At 52.8% G+C, this 17,990-nt stretch overlaps 1 protein-coding gene across 10 annotated transcripts; it reads left to right on the top strand.

Moving 5' to 3' along the window:
• The first annotated feature begins 987 nt into the window (after positions 1 to 987).
• Positions 988 to 11,919, top strand: LOC141729666 (protein ecdysoneless homolog). Of its 10 annotated transcripts, none has more exons than XR_012581066.1 (9): positions 988 to 1,114; positions 1,685 to 1,802; positions 3,487 to 3,572; positions 4,330 to 4,436; positions 4,856 to 5,033; positions 5,479 to 5,546; positions 5,624 to 5,844; positions 6,378 to 8,164; positions 9,823 to 10,886. XR_012581066.1 is itself a non-coding variant. In XM_074544506.1 (7 exons), the coding sequence occupies exons 4-7, from the start codon at positions 5,026 to 5,028 to the stop codon at positions 6,588 to 6,590; spliced, it is 510 nt and encodes a 169-aa protein (XP_074400607.1). In that variant the 5' UTR covers positions 1,378 to 1,802; positions 3,487 to 3,572; positions 4,330 to 4,436; positions 4,856 to 5,025; the 3' UTR covers positions 6,591 to 7,096. The 10 variants fall into 10 exon arrangements, 1 of the variants encoding a protein (XP_074400607.1); XR_012581065.1 differs by lacking the exon at positions 988 to 1,114 and having other exon boundaries at positions 1,235 to 1,802; positions 9,823 to 9,948; positions 10,297 to 10,883; XR_012581069.1 differs by lacking the exon at positions 988 to 1,114 and having other exon boundaries at positions 1,366 to 1,802; positions 6,378 to 7,614; positions 8,068 to 8,164; positions 9,826 to 10,884.
• The last annotated feature ends 6,071 nt before the right edge of the window (positions 11,920 to 17,990 follow it).

The raw sequence follows: 17,990 nt of genomic DNA, 5'->3' as shown, positions 1-17,990 counted from the left end.
TAGCTGGTTTTTCATGAACTTTGACATATCTCTGTGTGACTATCTACAAGACATGGTGTCACTTTGGGCTCTCTCTGTTTTGCTCTCCAGCTGCAGGTGCATCTCTTTGAACAGGCTGTCTGCAGCCATTCCCTGCACTGCCTGCTCAGCCTTGAGTCCCTTCTCTTGTTCCAGCAGGGTTGCTGTGCCCTGACCCAGGGCTGTCTCATGATTTTCCTGTGTTCTCAGAGTTCCAGGATGAGATCTCTGGGCTCTGTCAAAAGCCTCATCTGAGCTGAGGTCCTGTGGTCTTTCCCGACTCTTTTGTGCCACATCCCCATGGGACAGGGCTGTGACCTGCTGAGGGCAAGGCTGCTCCTGCTCTGTGGGAATCAGACACAGCCCCAGGTATTCTCACTGGAGCACTCCAGGAGTTTGCTGTGTCTGGGGCATCTCATAGCTGCTATTATTGAGAGATTTGTTTTTGAGGTATGTGAGGGAGACCCTCCCAATGAGGGTCTGAGCTCTTGCCAGGCCCTGGCTCTACCTGGTTGGAAAACTGCCAACAAACCCAGATGTTTTCTGCCTCAAAACTATATTAAAGTCTCTTGGCCTTGGCATCTTGACCCTATACCAACAGGACAGCTAGATCAAAATCAGTGAAACTTAAACCTAAGATGCTGCGAATTCAGGTACAGCTCCCTAAAAGCGGGGATGACAGTGTTATCCCTGTAGATTAATTACATCGAATAAAATTAAATAGAACAAGAGTAAACGAGCCGAGTAAGTCAGAACTGACCCAACTCTTGGGTCAGGGGATAAGAGCCGGTTACAGGGATTTAATCTCGTTCTGTCCACCGGTGTCCGGCCGGAAACCGACGGCGTGTGAGGGGAAAGCGGTGGGGGGAGGGGGGGGTGGGTGGCGTAGGGAGAATCCGGCGGCCGGAATCAGGGAGCGGCTGAGGGGGAACCCGGCGGGCGGACTCGAGGAGCGTCTGAGAGGGAACCGGGGCGGGGCGGGGAGGGGGATGGGATCGTTGCGAGGCGATTCGGCGGCCGGGAACCGGGAGCTTGTGAGGGGCAACCGGGAGAGTGTGAAGGACAGCTGGCGGCCGGAGACCGGGATCTTTTGAGGGTAATCCGGCGGCCGGGAACCAGAAGCGTGTGAGGTGGAACGCGGATCGTTTGAGGGGGACCCGTCGGCCGGGAACCGGGAGTCCGAGAGGGGGACCCGGCGGGTTCGAGCCGGGAACGAGTGAGGGAGAACCGAGGCCATGTGAGGGGGACACGGCGGCCGAGAATTGGGATCTTTTGAGGAGATTCTGCGGCCAGGAACCGAGGGCGTGTGAGGGGTACCCGGCGGCCAGAAAGCAGGAGCGTCTGAGAGGGAACCGGGATCTTTTGAGGGGGATCCCGCGGCCGGGAACCGACGGCGTGTGAGAAGGGATCCGGCGGGCTCGAACCGGGAGCGTGTGAGGGGGACCCGGCGGCTTCCCCGACTCTCGGTGTCACAGCACGGGTTAACCCAGCGAGGCATCTGGTGCCACCTCCCTGCTGCAGCCGGGCCGTCCCCGAGCACAGGACACAAGATTCTGTCAGCAGGGTCTGGGATATCCGCAGTGAGGGAGACTCTGCAGCCCGTGTGGACAATCTGTTGCCGGGCACGGCGTTGCTGAGCCGCCTCTCCTGTCTGTGCCCCGTGCAGGCGAGATCCCGGCGCACTTGGGCGGCACCACGGAGTTCGGGGATAACGTGGAGGATGAGTGGTTCATTGTGTACCTGCTGCGGGAGATCACCAGGGAGTTCCCGGGGCTGGCAGCCAGGTAAGGCGGGTGCTGCTGAGCTGCTTTAGTGGGAGGGCTGCCAAGGGGCAGTGCCAGTGCTCTGAAGGTTCTGTCTTACCATTGCCCATCCTTGGAGGTGTTTCCCCATCTCAGACACATTGGAAGTGTCCAAGGGCAGGTTGGATGGGGCTTGGAGCAGCCTGGGGTAGTGGAAGGTGTGCCTGCCTGTGGCAAGGGTGTTGGAACCAGGTGCTGATCTTTAAGGTCCCTTCTAACCTTAGACTTTCTATGAGTTTATGAATGTTAAAAAAACCCCAGCAGACATGGATTCAGAAGTGTCCCTGAGGGTAGGGAATGCTCAGGGCTGGAGTGTTGCTGTCTCTGTAAGGACACAGGCTTTGTCTGGTCCAGGTGAAATAATGGGCAGACACCTTCACCTGGATATTGGTGGTTGCTAATGGCAGTGAATTAGAACGGGGATCATTATTTTGGTCATTAGCCAAAAATTGTTCAATTTTTCCCCTACTCCAAGATTCTTAAAAGGGCGGGACTACACCACCAAAATGGATTGCAAATGTGTACCTGGAGTGTCAGGCTCATACTTTCCTTTTGTTTGAGGGAACAGAGTGAGGGAGTTGAGAACGTTGCATTCAGGGCTTTTCTTAGCATGAGGAACCAGCAGAGGTCGCATGTGACACCTGAAATGCTGCTTTTTAATGCCTGTGATATTCTGAAGCAGTTAGGATATCTTGGTTCCCCTGAAGCACTTCTCCAGTTGAAGAGACACATGGTATTATTCTTGTTAGGGAAATAAGATATATTTGATGAAATTTCTTGCAGTTCAAATAGGGATTTTTCCTGGTTGGATCGTGGTCTCTTGCATCTCAAATAACCTTTTTAGAAAAGCTGTGCTGCTTCCTGCACTGGTTCTCTATTTGTACTTGAAGGAGAAGGATGATTTCAAGGTGAAGCAGTGTGTCTGTGGCTTTTGAACATTCCAGGGAAAATACATTTTAACCCTTGAACTTGTGTTAGGAGTTGCAGTGGGGCCAGAGCTTGAATCCTTATCTCTGTGTGAAATGAATTAATGTGTTTAAAGGGGACATGTGCAGGTTGTTCCCCTTTGAAAGTAATTTATTTTGGGAATCAAAAAGAAAAAAGCAAGATGTGGGGATTGATTCATTCATCTAAAGCAAGGGGAGAAATACACTGGAGTGCGGAAAACCCCCATATGTGATTGTGTGAGGTGTGACTGATTTCACTGGTTTACATTTCATTTCCACTCCTCTAGAATTCAATATTCTGCAGGATCCATACATAACACCATAGACCTATCTGGGCCCATGCATGTGTAATTTTTATGTGTGTGTGGTTTTTGTGGGTTCTGGGAGTTTTGGTGAGGTTCTGTCAGATTTTTTTTTAAAGATGCCTTTGATTAGTTTTTTGAAGTTAATAAATTGGACATAAATGGACTGCTTGTTTGAAGGTTATAATGTTGGACAACTTTATTGAGATTCTTAGGTTAATATCCTTTAATTTACTTCAAATACAGGAATGCCCCTTGGCTGTATTGAGTTCCAAGTGTTCATGGCCAAGAGGTTTTAGTTGTTCTGGTTCTCTCAGCATTTCTGTGTGACCAACAGTCGCCCTTAGGAAGCCTGACTGTGAGGAGGAAGGGGAGGGAGAATTGTTTGGGTTCATGCCTGTGGCTTGCATTCAATAGGGAGAAATGGAAGGATCAGCCAAGTACCTGGAGCTGTTGCACATGGCAGAAGATCACTTCCAGCAATCTGTTGCAGTGCCAGAAAGGTGAGAGCTGCTTGAAATTCATGAGTGTCATATCAAATCCTACAAATCCTGTAAGTGACCTTTGAAATGCTTGTTACAAGCACCTGAACCCTTTTCTGCACTGCACATTGAACATGGGAGCTGTGGCCAGGGCATACAAGTACTAATTCCTCTGGAATGCTCCACTGGGAGAAGTTCAGGCTTGAGTACTCTTTTATCTTGGTTTTGTGAAATGCTGAGTTCTTCCAAGTGGATTCCAAGTGGTGACTGCAAAGCAATTTTTGCTTGGTTGACTGTAGAAAGTGTAGAAATGTTTCATTGAAAAGCAGTGCCAGTGAATAATGAATACAGGGTAATCTGTCTCCTTTGCTCAAGGGGCTGGCTGTGGATTTCTCTGGAAGATCAAATCCAGAAAATAAATCACTACAGAAATAGCTGAGGCTTTGCCAGCCCATAATATCTTGGCTGTTATTTTTTTGAGTTTCCAGTCTGTGCTGGTTGGGATCTGATAATCTTAATATTTACCAAGGCAAATGAAATGTAAAGGAAAAGAGCCATGACCAATGGGTTTGGAGCCATCAGCTGGGAATTGCAGGGACTGACTGTGTCTTGTTTTGGCCAATGCTCTGGGTAGTGCTCTGGGACTTCCCCAGATTCATTTCCCTTTTGGATGTGCTTGCACAGAAGGAAAAATGAAGAATTGAAGTGAAAACCTGAATGCAGAGCATGTGATCCCATTGAATCCATTTCAGTCAATTGATTTTGGTTTTTCTTCTAGCTGTGACGAAGTGAGCCCAGGTGATGAAATCCTGGCACTACTACAGACAACCCCCATTGATCTGAAGGAATTGGAGAGAGAAGCAGCTTGTCTTCCTGCAGAGGATGGTGAGCTGGATGGGGGAATTATTCCTGTTACAGATGGTTATTTGTGGGGGGAGAGGGGCAATGCTGACAGCTGTGAAGGGAGAGCAAATCCAGCCTTCCTTAAGACTAAACACTGGATTGGCTCTCCCAGTTTAGAGTAAGCCTTTCTTCCTCCACTGAGTGGCCAAAGGCTTCTCAGTGACTAGAATGGTCTCTCTGAGTTTGAGCTCTGCAAAGCAGAGTTTGTAAGTAGTGACAAGAAATCTGCACTCAGTTCTTCTCAGCCTCTCTCTCCTTTGCTGTGTGTGACCCAGGACCAGCACAAGAACTGCACTGCAGAACTGAGCTGCAGGATGGTTGCAGTCCTGTCAGTCAGCTGGTTTGGGCCTGTGGGCCAGCAGGCTTGTGCAGAGTAACAGATCTGTGCTGTGTTCTTGCAGATGACAGCTGGCTGGATATGACACCAAGTGCTCTGGATCAGATGCTGAAGGAGACAAGAAATGAGTCCCTTCCTTCCCCAAATGAGGAGGAGCAAAACTATGACTTGGAAACAGTTGCTGAGAGCATGAAGGCTTTTGTGTCCAAAGTGTCCACGCATGAAGGAGCATAAATGCCATGGTAGTAGCACCTAGAGTTTGGCTCTGGTGTGGAATGTTGCACTGTGCTGCAGCCTGTGCTTGGTTCTGTGATGCAGAGAATCAGAGTTTGAAGGTGCTGTGCTGAGCAGGGCCTGAAGCAAAGCCAGAGCAGTGAAACCTGTACTTGCTTTAAATCAGCTTGGTGCCACCCTGGCACTGGTGCAGGTTCAAGTGCTGCAAGCTGAGCTGCTCTCTGTCCCTCAGTTGGATTTTGTGGTCTTCACAATTTTTCTCTTTTTATGCCAAGAATTCTTCCACTCACTGTTTGATGTCTCATCCATACAGGCTTCAAACTTCTGAGGACTTTTAAATTCAAATGTCCCAACTTCAGTCCTGGCTTGAGAGAAATCAATATGGCTTGAGCCTGTGTCAGGCTTAGGCAAGCATAGAAGCTTTATTTCTTTAAAAATATTTTTATATTTCAGGTCATCTGATGAATCCCAAGTTACCTTTGACGTGGATTCTTTTACAAAAGCCCTGGGCAGAATTTTAGGTGAGATTGCTTCTTTCTTTGGAACAAATGCCAGCACTGATTTCTTTGCTGTTGTACTGACACCAAATCATGTGCAGGGGCAGACTGGGAGGAGCTAGATTCTGATGATGTGGATGAAGAGGAGGAGTTTGGTTTCTCAGATGAGGATGATGAAGAGCTGGATGCTGGGAATGGAAGGCAGGAGCAGAAGGTGTCTCCTGAGGAGCTCGTGGGCAGTCTCAAGGCGTACATGGAGGAGATGGACCGTGAGCTGGCACAGAGCAACGTTGGGAAAAGTTTCAGCAGCCACGAGAGAGGGGTGAGTGTGCCTTGAGCTCTGATTTGCAGCAGTAATTTCCAAGCAGGAAATGTGCTGCAAGTGGCCATTCTGAGTCATGGGATTGGAACCTTCCCACGTGCAAGCAAAGTGTGCTGGACCTGCACCATCCTACATTTTTTAAAAACTGAAACTTACCTAAGCTTGGAATTTGCCCATCTTTTCCAAGGCTTAGTTTTAGTTTGCCCATCTTTTCCCTGTTTTTAGTAGTAGGGCAAGCAGCTGCAGCTTCACTTGTGAGGTCCTGTAGTAGTTTTCTCCCATAGGAAGCAGAGCCAGGACTCAGCAACACTTTGTGTCCTTCTCTTGGAACCTAATCTGGGTAATGGAGAGTGGTGATTTTCAGCTGGCATGAGCATTTGGTGTCTGAATTTCTGTCTGTCAGGACTCAGGAGTGTACTGGACTTTGTTGGCTGCAGAATTGTTGGTTCTTTTCTCCTGTGGTTTGCCTTTTCTTTTCCCCCTTAAATGAGCTCCTGCAATTTGCTAAAGCTTTCTCTTTGTACTCCCTGCAGGCAAGTTCTGTTGGAGCAGCCCCATGTGAGAGTGCTGGCCCTGCCTGTGGAGCTGAGGCTGCTGAGCTGGCAGCCCTGGATGTGGACATGAACCTGGTGGCAAACCTGCTCAAGTCCTACAGTGCCCAGGCTGGCCTGGCAGGACCCACCTCGAGCATTTTACAGAGCCTGGGGGTGAATTTACCTGAGAGCACAGAGCTCCCTGGCAGCTGAGCAAGGCAGGGAGAGCCTTGGCACAGGACATGGCTGCTGGCGAGATGGAGCACACACACACGAGCAGGGTGTGGGAGAAGAGGCCCAAGGTTTGAATTTGGAGCATTCTGTTCATTATGTGTCACTTCAGCAGAGTGAATTTACCTGCAAAAGCTTCTGTTTGCACACTGTCTTGGGTGGAAATGAGATTTTCCCAGTGCTGACAAAACTTTAGAAAACTGAAAAATTATGTCAAATGAATGACTGAAATGAGGTTTTCTTTTATTACAACACCTCTCTTCTATTTTTTCATTCAGTGATCTAATTTGCCATTTCTAAAATGTCCTTTTACCCATTGCTGAGTGGGTTCAGTATCTGGGGAGCAGTTCTTGTTCTGAAAATGCTGCTGCCTTCAGGGGCAGGTGGGGAAATACCACACTGCAGGAAGAGTAATTGGATCAAATGTGTAAATATGGGCCAGAAGTATTTTTTAATTTTATTTCAATAAAAACAAAAATACAACTTGATTACTGAATTTTTTTGAAGATATGCATAACTTCCTCAGTTCTTGGAGTAAAAGTATTTTTGTAATTGTTCATTTTCTGAATGAATTCCATTACTGCTGAATGTTGATATACAGCTACTGCTGGCATGATGTGAGCCCAGGCTGAGCAGTTTGGGGTTTTTTCAGTGCAAAAGTGCTGGAAGGCATGCAGCATGTTGCTTTCATGTGGAATGAAAAATCTATTTTAAATATGACAACTTTAGTTTCAACAAGACAAATTTGCAATAAAATAGATAGAAATTCTTGATACACAAACACCAACAGTGCAGTCCTTCTGGGTCCAAATCAGCTTCTTAATTTCTTTAATTTCATTTTCATTCAGCAATTAAGGAGTTGTCCTGCACTGATGTTGTGGAATTCACTTTGTCAGCAGTTCAGGGAGAGCACTGGCAGGTTGGACAGGGATTAGAGATGGACAGCAAGAGCTGGGAAGTGTGAAGAAGGTTCTGCTAAATTTCAAGGAATTTGGACTGCTGAGAGGTGAGAGACTCAGACAGATCTGTGGTGGAAAAATGGGGTTAACAGAGGTTTTCAATTGAGACAAGAATAATGAGCAGTTAGTGGTGGAAAACAGAGGTACTTGAACCTTGGGAAGGGTTGGTGTTTGACCAGGAAAGGTAATTTACACTGAAAATACATAAAATTCTCCACTGATGAGTAGCTAGATCAAGTTTAGATACTTTAAAACATAATTGAGGTGAAGAACATGATCACATTGAACTGCTGTGTGGCCTGTGCTATAGAAAAGGTCCAAACAGATGGAGGGACTCCCTTAGTGATGAGGAGAACTCCTGAGCTGAGGTTCAGAACAAAGCTGCTCTTTTGCAAACACTCCAGCTGCTGTTGCTGCTTGGATAATCTGACTTTTCCATCAGTGGGGCTGGGATTTCTCTGGGGCTCTGCTCATCCCAGCTCTTTCCATTTGTTCAGCAGCTTCCCAGGGGAGCCCTGCAGGGCTCTGGGAGTGCTCCCAGGAGAGTTTGGCATGGCAGAAGAAGCATTTCCATGCTGCCTCTTCCTCTGCTTTGAGGTAACACACCAGGCATCTCGTCTTTTAATTCTGAGAGTGTTTTTAGTGAAGGAAGCCCGATGGAATTAATTAGGGAATTAATTAATAAGTGGTGTGTGGTTCCCTTTCAATGGATTTCTGTCCAAGTGTATTCTGGAGTTGTTGAACTGGTTAATTTTCCCTTATTGTCTGTGTTTCAACTGGGGGAATCCCCATTCACCTGCAATGCTGAGGGCATCAATGGAAAGGAACCCTGCCTTGGCCATTGTTTCAGGGCTATCAATGGATGGGGAATCCCCATTTTCTTGCTGAAATAGATCAGGGAACACCCTTTGTGATGGGATTTCAGAAGTTTGAAATGAGAGCAATCCTTCAATTTTCATCATCTTTCAGTTTACATTGACAAGGAATCTCTGTTGTGCCTTATTTTTTTAGAGTTTAGATTGGTAGAAACTCCCACAGATTGCATCATTTGAGGGATTGATATTGTGGGGCAAAGAAATGCCAGAAAAGAAAAGGCGGCAAAGAAAGGCAAGGGGGGAAAGGAAAAAAGAAGGGTGAGAAAAAAGGTGGGGGAGAAAGGGTGGCAAAAAAGTGCAGGGGGGCAAAAGTGGGGGGGAAGGTGTCAAAAAATTGTAGGAAAAGTAGGCAAGGGAAAAATGGTGGAGAAAAAAAACGTAGAAAGAAAGATGGCAAAAGGGCAGCAAGAAAAGGCAAGGGAAAAAATGGGGAGAAAAAAAGGGGGAAAAAAGGTAGCAGGAAAGGGGAAAAAGGCAAGGAAGAGTGAAAAAATGGAGATGGCATAAAGGTGAAAATGTATTTAAGAAGCAGGAAAGCTCTAGAAAGGTGAGGAAAAAAGGGTGTGAAACATGAGAGGAAAAAGGATGGGAAATATGAGGGGAAAAGAGCAGGAGTCCCAGAGCCACCCCCACATCTCAGGTCCCCCTCCCCAATCCCACAGACACCCCCAGGTGTGGCAGTGGTCACAAGGGTTGCAGGATGAAGAGAGAGGCGAGAATGTTGACCTCATGTTCAGAAGGCTTGATTTATTATTTTATAATACATATATTACATTCTAACTATACTAAAAAGAAATAGAAGGAAAGTTCTCAGAAGGCTAGCTAAGCTAAGAATAGAAAAGGAATGAATAACAAAGGGCTGTGTCTCAGCAGAGAGTGAGACCCAGCTCTGCCGTGAGTGGTCAGTAAATCCAAACATCCACAGGAGACCAATCACGGATCCACCTGTTGCATTCCACAGCAGCAGATAACCATTGTTTACATGTTGTTGCTGAGGCCACAGCTTCTCAGAAGAGGGGAAAAATCCTAAAGAAAGGATTTTTACGAAAAGATGTCTGTGACACCCAGGTACCCCCAAGAGAGCCCCTGCAAACCCCACAGACACCTGGGCCTGGATTCCTGCAGGAATACTGGGGAACAACTGGGCTCCTTGCAGCGGGATGGAAACAACGGCCAGGGCTGGGAATGTGTGCCCACTGTGCTGCCAGGCTGGGAATCAGCTGGGTGGGGCCGTGCCATGGCAAGGGCTCCTGAACAAGTGCCAGGTTTGTGGGCTCCAGCTGGAGCTGAGAAGAAAAGGGATTAGTGCAGGCAGGAGAACATCCCATCATGGGGCACTGCTGCAAAGTGGGCATGTTTGGAACAGAGCCTCTCCTTCAGCAGGCCAACGCTGCCAGATGGAAATTGCCAAGGGCACGGGGCTGGCAAGTGAAGAGCAGAGCTGCTGTGAAGGGAAAGCTCAGTTCATTCAGAGAGATCACACAGGTCACTTGAGCACTGTTACAGGTAGGAAGCAGAAAATGAGAGATTTCCAGGAAAGCCTTTGTAGTTTGGTGGGGAAAAGGAGTCGTGATACCCAATGGCTGCAGGGATGGTGATCCAAATTAGTTCTGAGCAATTTCCTTTTTTTTTAATTGGTGAGGGTTATTAACCTTACCTGCAGTTATAAGGCCAAATAGTTTTGGAATATAATGTAGTTTAATCTAGCTGTCCTCCATGCTGCATACTCACAGCAGCCATATTTAACTGTCAGATGATGTGTGAATTGGCTTCTATCCCTATCCCAAATATCATCCTTCCTGGGTTTTCAGCTTCTTTTTAACATGCTAGTAAATCTTCTGCGTCCCTCTGCAGTATTTCCATGGGTAAAACCACTGAAGAGCACAAGCTAAAGGATGCTACCTCCAGCTGAGCACAGGCAGCAGTGGGAAAGGATGTTCTGTCAGCATTTTCTGTCCCTGTGCTGATACTGTTCTCCCTGGGAGGGAGCTGGGAAATCCCTATTTCTGCTGCTGTGCTCTTCCTGATGTTTGTCACAGCTGATGCCAACCCCATTTTCCCAGGGTAATGATGATTCTGGACATCTCTGAGTGTACCTGCTGGCCTTGGAAATGCCACTGATGGTTATTGAGGAGAAGGCAAGTCCCAGCATTTCCGTGTGGGAACGGAAACGTGTGGCCGTCCCTCAGTGCAGCTCTGTCAGTGACAGCGGGCGGTGGCCATTCCTGGTGCAGTTCTGTTATCATTTTTCTTATACCATTCTATTTTATTCCCTTCACAGTTCCCACCCTTTCCCATTCCTCCTTTCTTACCCAGCACTGCCCCAATGGTCCCTGGGTGCAGCTCTTAGAGAGCAGGGCCCGTCCCAACAGGCGGCTGCTGCAGCCAGGGCAGGGGCAGGGCAAGGCACATCACAAAGCTGGTGGTGCTTGGAGACTGTTGGCTTTTGGAGTTCAGGCAGATCAAATGAATCTCAATTGTCAGAGATTTCCACCACCTGCTATTTCACCCCTCTTTTCCTGCATGCATTTGACAGTTCTTCCTTTCCTCCCACAGGGCTGGAAAGCAAAATGCCCACCTGCCCCATGGCCACCCCCACCACCTTGTCCCTCTTTCTCTCCCCTTTACTTTGCTCCACTTTCTGCCTCCTCCTGTCCCTGCCAGCTCCAGCAAAGCCATTTCACCCACTGGCACCAGCTGCCTCCTGTCCCTCGCTCCCATTTTGCCCACTCCGAACTCCTGGAGCCACCTGCCCGCGGAGCCGCAGCCGCCGTGGGGCCGGGCAATGGTGCAGGGAATGCTGGCAGGGATTCCTGGGCTGGGCTGGGCCAGGCCAGGTGCCCGGGGCCAGCTCTGAGCCTCTGCTCCTGCCCCTGGGCAGGCAACAGAACACAGCAGGAAAGGCTCGGGGCTCTCAAGAAAGGCAGCCAGAGATCTCTCACCCATCATGGGCACAACAGGCCCGGAGTGGGGAAATTACATTTCAGCGAATTTATTATCAAACAAATGAGAACAAGGGAATGAGATGTTCCCCAAATACTAAAAATGCACCTTCTCCACACTGTTCTCTCCTTCCTGGGCTTCGCTTGATCCCTGGTTCCCTCCCTCCAGAAGGAGGTGGCTGACAGTCACAGAGACCCCCAGCACTGTAATTTTTCCTTATTCAGTCTGTTGTTGTAATTTTTTGTTAAGGTTTAATGAACCTTTAAAATTTTAAAAGTGAAGGTCCTTCCTCACATCTTCCAAGGACAGTCCAGAAGTGTCACCTTCAGGCCAGTTTGCGATGCTTTCCAAGAGCCCATGGTGATTTGGATTTCTCAATCCAGTTTGTTGTGTGATGTTACAAATAAGAAATACGGGTATTGGCTTTCACATTTATGCACTAACTTTTGTGTTGCAAGTTACTATTGACCACAAAATCCTGATACAGTGCAATTTGTAATTACTGATTTTGATATAGTATAATCTCTCAGTTTTTCTATGCACGCTATAGCTTTTATAAATAGTGGTGTCACGTATTCTATCTTACAGCATAGCTTAAAAGAGACTGAAATGTTGAAATTACTTTTTCATGTAGCAAATGGTGTAAAAAAATTGACTTCCCAACTTTGGGAATTAAAAGACAAGATCACAGAAAGAGAAACCAGAGAATCAAAAAAATAGGAATTTATTGACCCTCGTTATCAGGGAGTGAAAATACAATATAAAACCACAAGAAAAAATAAAATATTTTCGTTTAATCGAGAAGATGGAACGAAGACAAGTCAAAGGTTAAAACCAAGCAAAAGAACATTTTAACTCAAATGAATGTTTGAATATGTATGAACTACTATAAATATGCATAAATGTATATAATGTAACAGTATATGTGTGACAGTGTTTGCAGGGGTCCAAGGATGAGGGAAGAGATGAGGATCTGAGTCTCCGTTTCAGAGGCCTGATTTATTATTTTATGATACATATTAAAACTATACTAAAAGACTAGAATAAAGCATTTCATCAGAAGGCTAGCTAACAACAGAAGAGGAATGGAATGATACGAAAGCTTGTGTCTCGGACAGAGTCCAAGCCAGCTGACTGTGATTGGCCATTAATTAGAAACAACCACTTGAGACCAATCACAGATCTAACTGTTGCATTCCACAGCAGCAGATAACCATTGTTTACATTTTGTTCTTGAGAATTCTAAGGAGAAAAAATCCTAAAGAAAGGATTTTTCATAAAAGATGTCTGTGACATATATACAGAACACAGTTTAAGTTCACAGAGTGCAAAGAGACAAACACTCAAATGTAGGACTTCATCCCTTAATAAACTTCCATAAACATTTAAACAGAGTGCCGTGTTACCCACATATGAGGGCAATGCCCTCACTGCAGGCAGCATCGGTGCCACGATGGATTGCAGAGACTTTTCCTTTGCAGCCCCAGCCCAGCGCTGGCACTGGGCATGGAGAGGCACTGAGGTGACCCTGAGAGGAAGTGCAAGGCACAGGGCGCAGCTGAGGAAGGACAGCGCTGTGCTGGGCTCAGAGGTGAAGCTGGCACTGCCCAGCGTGGAGAAGGTCCTTTGTGCAGCCCCAGTTACGGGGGAGCTTGGGCCTTGCTGCAGAGATACGGCCGCCGATTTGAGCAGTTGTCACTCCTGAATCTCCTCTCAACCAGGTACACACACTCGGAATTCCCATCGACAGGAACCCTGCAGGGAGGAGCAGAGGCAGCGCTCGCTGCCAGGGGAAGCCCTTGTGCCCCTGTGCCCCCAGGCCCTGCCCGGCTCCCCGGCACTCACCGGGAGCTGTAGCTGCTGCCGTCCCCCCACTGCAGGCGCTCGCCTCGTCTGCGCAGCCCGAGCCAGTAATCGACGTTCCCAGAGAGGCGGGAGAGCAAATCCTGCCCAGGAGAGAGGAGTGGGAGCTGCCCCGGCCCCTCGGGGGGACACGTGCCCGGGGCTGCCCCCGCACGCCGGGGCTCCTTCCCTGCAAGGCCCCGGCCCAGGGCTGCAGCCCCGGCCCTACGAGCACCGAGCCCGGCCCAGGAGCGCCCCCAGGCTGCCCTCATCCACCCCACACCGCCCGCAGCCCCTCACTCACCATGGCCTCCTCATCCTTGGCAATGGCCAGGGTGGCATTGAGCTCGGAGCACCATTCCTGACCCTGCTCCCACGTGCTGTATTCCCGTGAGAAGCCGTAGCAGACACCCTTGTACCCAACCCAGCCATGGGGACAGCCCAGAAGCAACAGCGGAGTTGCAGGTGTGACTGGAACTTGTGGTGCTGCAGGGGGAAGAGGAGAAGCTCTGAGGATTCCCCTGTGCAGGGAGCAGGGAGCCCGCTCTGCCCCGAGGGGCTGGGCCCACGCTGCTGCCCCTCCCTTACCTGCCACCACAGCCAAGGCCGCCCCCAAAGCCAGCACCAGCACCAGGAGCAGCAGAATCAGCACAGCCGTGCCCACGGGATGGCACCTGAACCATACACCTGGAGCAGGAAAGAGCTGCTGGCTGCCAGAAGCAGAGCCGGCCCTGCAATCTGCTCAGCCCATGGCCAGGGAGCAGAGCAGGGAGCCCTGAGGCAGTGTGGGCCTCCCTCAGCTGGCAGCCAGAGAGCCAAGAGCCTGGCCACAGGCAGGGACACAGCTGTGGGCACAGGCTGCAGCAGGAGAACTGCACAGCCTTGGGGGCAGCTGGGGCTCTTGCTTGCAGCCACGGATGGGGCCCAGCAGAGCACGAGGCCTCTTCCAGACATCGGGAAACAGCCACATACCTGCCAGCCCTGGCCTTGGGAGGGGACACAGGACCCTGTCTAGAGACCACAGGGGTGGCCCTGTACTCACCCAGGAAACTTCTGACGTTCATTTTGCGTTCATTGCCCATTGCTGCTGTGCCCTGGGGAGCCAGGGCCTCCCTTACACACCCATTACTGGTGCAGAATCCATTCTCCACATCTGCACTCGCTGCACGCTCACAAGTGGCATCCCCCTGCTTATGCCAAGAGGCTTCTTGGGCCCCAGGCAAGTGTGGAAGGGCGGCTGCTGGTCCCTCCTGGAGATGCAGGAGCTTCATCATGAGTGCTGACAGATCCTTTGGGAGCTCAGCCTCGGGAACAGCTTTGCAGCCGCGCTGATGGCACCCTGAAAGGGACACGAAGAGAGGTCGCTGCTGGTGCCGGCCGTGCGGGGGCTCAGGAGGGCGGTGGCAGCTGTGGCTGCGCTGTCGCCGCTGCCCAGAGGGGCGGCAGCAGGTGCGGAGACAAGCGCAGCCTCCGGCAGCTCTGCGGCGGCCGCAGCCGCGGCCCCTGTGGCTCTGCAGCCGCTGCAGCCCAGCTCCGTGCCGGGCCGGGCGCTGAGAGCGCCTGCGAGCTGCCGGCTGCTGCTGGCCCGGGGCAGCTGCGGCTCGGAGTCCGCCTGCCGAGGGGCGAGAAGCAGCAGCCCCGGGCTGCTCACCATTGTGCCCCGCATGATTCCCTGCCCCGGCGCCTCGGAGCCCGGGCACACCGAGCGCCGGCACGGCCGCTGCGGCTCCCTGCCTGGGCACACGGAGCGGCTCCCGGCACAGAGCGCAGCGCCGAGAAGCCTCGGCCTCGGAGCAGACTGCATGCGCCGCTTTGTGCCCGCACCCGGCGCCTGCAGCGCTTTGGGCTCTGAGGCACGGGGTTCAAGTTCGTGCCGTGCCAGCCCCGAGCCGGGCACGGACACCTCCCGCCCGAGCAGCGGCCCCGAGCCCGGTGCCGCACGGGTGGGAAGGGTCCCGGGCACGGAGCAGCCGCCTCCGTCCTAGCGAGAGCAGCCGGGATGAGCCATCGCTGCCGCGGCAGCGGCTCGTCCCCGGCGATCTCAGCGCAGGGGGCACACGGGGGAAGCCGGCACAAGGAACTCGCCAGAGCCTCCCTGCCCCTCACCGGGGCCCCCTCTGCCCGCAGCAAGCCCCGAGATCGGGCACAACCGACAGCGAGTCCCCCCTGAGCTGAAGCTGCATCGGAGCTGCTCCAACACCTGGCCACTGCCTCTGCTCTCCGGGCACTCGAGCTGGTGCCACTGGGTGCCGAGGGCGCTGTGGCAGCGCTTTCGGCCGTTTTGACCAATGGAGAGTGCGGGGAAGCAGCGAGGGCGGTTTACGAGACGTGGTCAGAGAGCGGAGAGCGGGGGACAGGGGGAAGGGGGAAAGGGCTGGCATGTCATAGAAATCAACCATGCAATTTAGATTTCCCGCACCAAAGTGACTCCCGAGCCATATTGGGAGCCAGAGTCAGGGCTCTGGCTCCCAATATGGCTCGGGAGGGGCATATTCAGAAGCAGGAGCCACACGAGAAGAGCACCCAGGTTACTCCTGTCCTGCAAAAACCTTGCTAAGAAAAAGGGCCCCATGCTGTTGCCGCTGGTCGAGAACGAGAACCCCAGGAAATCCGCTTCTGGGGCTCTCAAAAGTGAATTACGGCAGGAATTTTTGCAGTGAGTCTAGCCAGGTGCCCGGTACCAGCCCCGAGCCGGGCTCCGGGTGCCGCCACCGCTGTGGAATGACCCGAACGCGGGGCCGGCCGCCCTTCCCATCCCGGCCGGACTCCGCGGACACTCGGGCCGGTGCCGCCCTGCGCTCACACCCCGCGGGCACTCGCGCTGGTGCAAAAACCTTGCTAAGGAAAAAGGCCCCTCTCTGTTAAAGCTGGTCGAGAACCGTAGCCCCTTGGCAGCCCCTTCTGAGATTCTTAACAATGAATTACGGCAGGCATTTTTGGAGTGAGCCTGGCCAGGTGCCCGGTACCAGCAAAACCGCTCTGTGTCTCTCCTCTTTCCCCCCGGCCCGGCCGCCCCACGGCGGCCCCTCACCCGGCCAGAGAGATGCCGGCTGCTGCTGGCCCGGGGCACCTGCGGCTCGGAGTCCGCCTGCCGAGGGGTAAGAAGAAGCAGCCCCGGGCTGCTCACCATTGTGCCCCGCATGATTCGCTGCCCCGGCGCCTCGGAGCCCGGGCACACCGAGCGCCGGCACATCCGCTCTGGGTCTCTGCCTGTGAACGGGTGAAGCCGGCACAAGGAACTCACCAGAACCCCCCGGCCCTCAGCGCGGCCCCCTCCGCCCGCAGCGAGCCCCGAGCTGGGGCAGCACCGACCGCGGTCCCACCTGGGCTGGAGCCGCCTCCGGGCTCCGCCGCCGCCTCTGCTCCCCGGGCACTCGAGATGGTGCCACTGGGTTCCGAGGGAGGTGTGTGAGCAGCGTTTAGCCGATTTTACAAATCAGCGTGAGGCAAAGCAGCGAGGGGCGGTGACGACAGCCCGAAAGAGAACAGGAAGCTAGAGGGTAGAACGGCAGAGCAGGGCCGGACAGGATGAGTCACGGAAATTACCCGACAGTTCTTTTGTTTCCTCAAACACCGCGGGCACTCGGGCCGGTTCCCCCCTGCGCTCACACCCCGCGGGCACTCGGGCTGGGGCAAAAACCTTGCCAAGGAAAAAGGCCCCATGCTGTTGCCGCTGGTCTAGAACGGGAGCCCCAGGAAATCCGCTTCTGGGGCTCTCAAAAGTGAATTACGGCAGGAATTTTTGCAGCGAGCCTGGCCAGGTGCCAGGTGCCAGCCCCGAGCCGGGCTCCGGGTGCCGCCGCCGCTGTGGAATGACCCGAACGCGGCGCCGGCCGCCCTTCCCATCCCGGCCGGACTCCGCGGGCACTCGGGCTGGTGCCGCTCTGCGCTCACACCCCGCGGGCACTCGGGCTGGTGCCCGCCCTGCGCTCACACCCCGCGGGCACTCGGGCTGGTGCAAAAACCTTGCCAAGGAAAAAGGCCCCATGCTGTTGCCGCTGGTCTAGAACGGGAGCCCCAGGAAATCCGCTTCTGGGGCTCTCAAAAGTGAATTACGGCAGGAATTTTTGCAGTGAGCCTGGCCAGATGTCAGGTGCCAGCCCCGAGCCGGGCTCCGGGTGCCGCCACCGCTGTGGAATGACCCGAACGCGGCGCCGGCCGCCCTTCCCATCCCGGCCGGACAACGCGGGCACTCGGGCCGGTGCCGCCCTGCGCTCACACTCCGCGGGCACTCCGGCTGGTGCCGCCCTGCGCTCACACTCCGCGGGCACTCGGGCCGGTGCCGCCCTGCGCTCACACTCCACGGGCACTCGCGCTGGTGCAAAAACCTTGCTAAGGAAAAGGGCCCCTCTTTGTTGAAGCGGGTCGAGAACCGTAGCCCCTTGGAAGCCCCTTCTGGGCTTCTTAACAGTGAATTACGGCAGGCAATTTTGAAGTGAGCCTGGCCAGGTACCCGGTACCAGCAATTCCCGCGAGTTCCTTGTCCCGGCTTCCCCCATGTCCCCCTCGCCCCTCACCGCGGCCCTCCCTCCGCGAACCCCGAGCTGGGACAGCGCCGACCGCGGGTCCCACCTGGTCTGGAGCCCGCTCCGAGCTCCGCTGCTGCCGCCGCCTCGCCGGGCTCCGGGTGCCGGCACCGCTGCGGAATTAAACCTGCGCTTCGCCCGCCGCCCCTCCCATTCCGGCCAGACTCCGCGGGCACTCGGGCCGGTGCCGCCCTGCGCTCACACCCCGCGGGCACTCGGGCTGGTGCCTCTGCACAG

The sequence above is a fragment of the Zonotrichia albicollis genome, chromosome 7, assembly GCF_047830755.1.
Source record: "Zonotrichia albicollis isolate bZonAlb1 chromosome 7, bZonAlb1.hap1, whole genome shotgun sequence".
Taxonomy (NCBI): domain Eukaryota; kingdom Metazoa; phylum Chordata; class Aves; order Passeriformes; family Passerellidae; genus Zonotrichia; species Zonotrichia albicollis.
The sequence above is the reverse complement of the archived record's forward strand: the minus strand, read 5'-3'. Positions and strand labels throughout refer to the sequence as shown.

Excerpts from the sequence above, each read along its gene's own strand:
- LOC141729666 (XM_074544506.1), top strand. Across the intron at positions 5,547-5,623 it reads AGCCCTGGGCAGAATTTTAG|GGGCAGACTGGGAGGAGCTA; the intron begins GTGAGATTGCTT and ends AATCATGTGCAG. Across the intron at positions 5,845-6,377 it reads TCAGCAGCCACGAGAGAGGG|GCAAGTTCTGTTGGAGCAGC; the intron begins GTGAGTGTGCCT and ends TACTCCCTGCAG.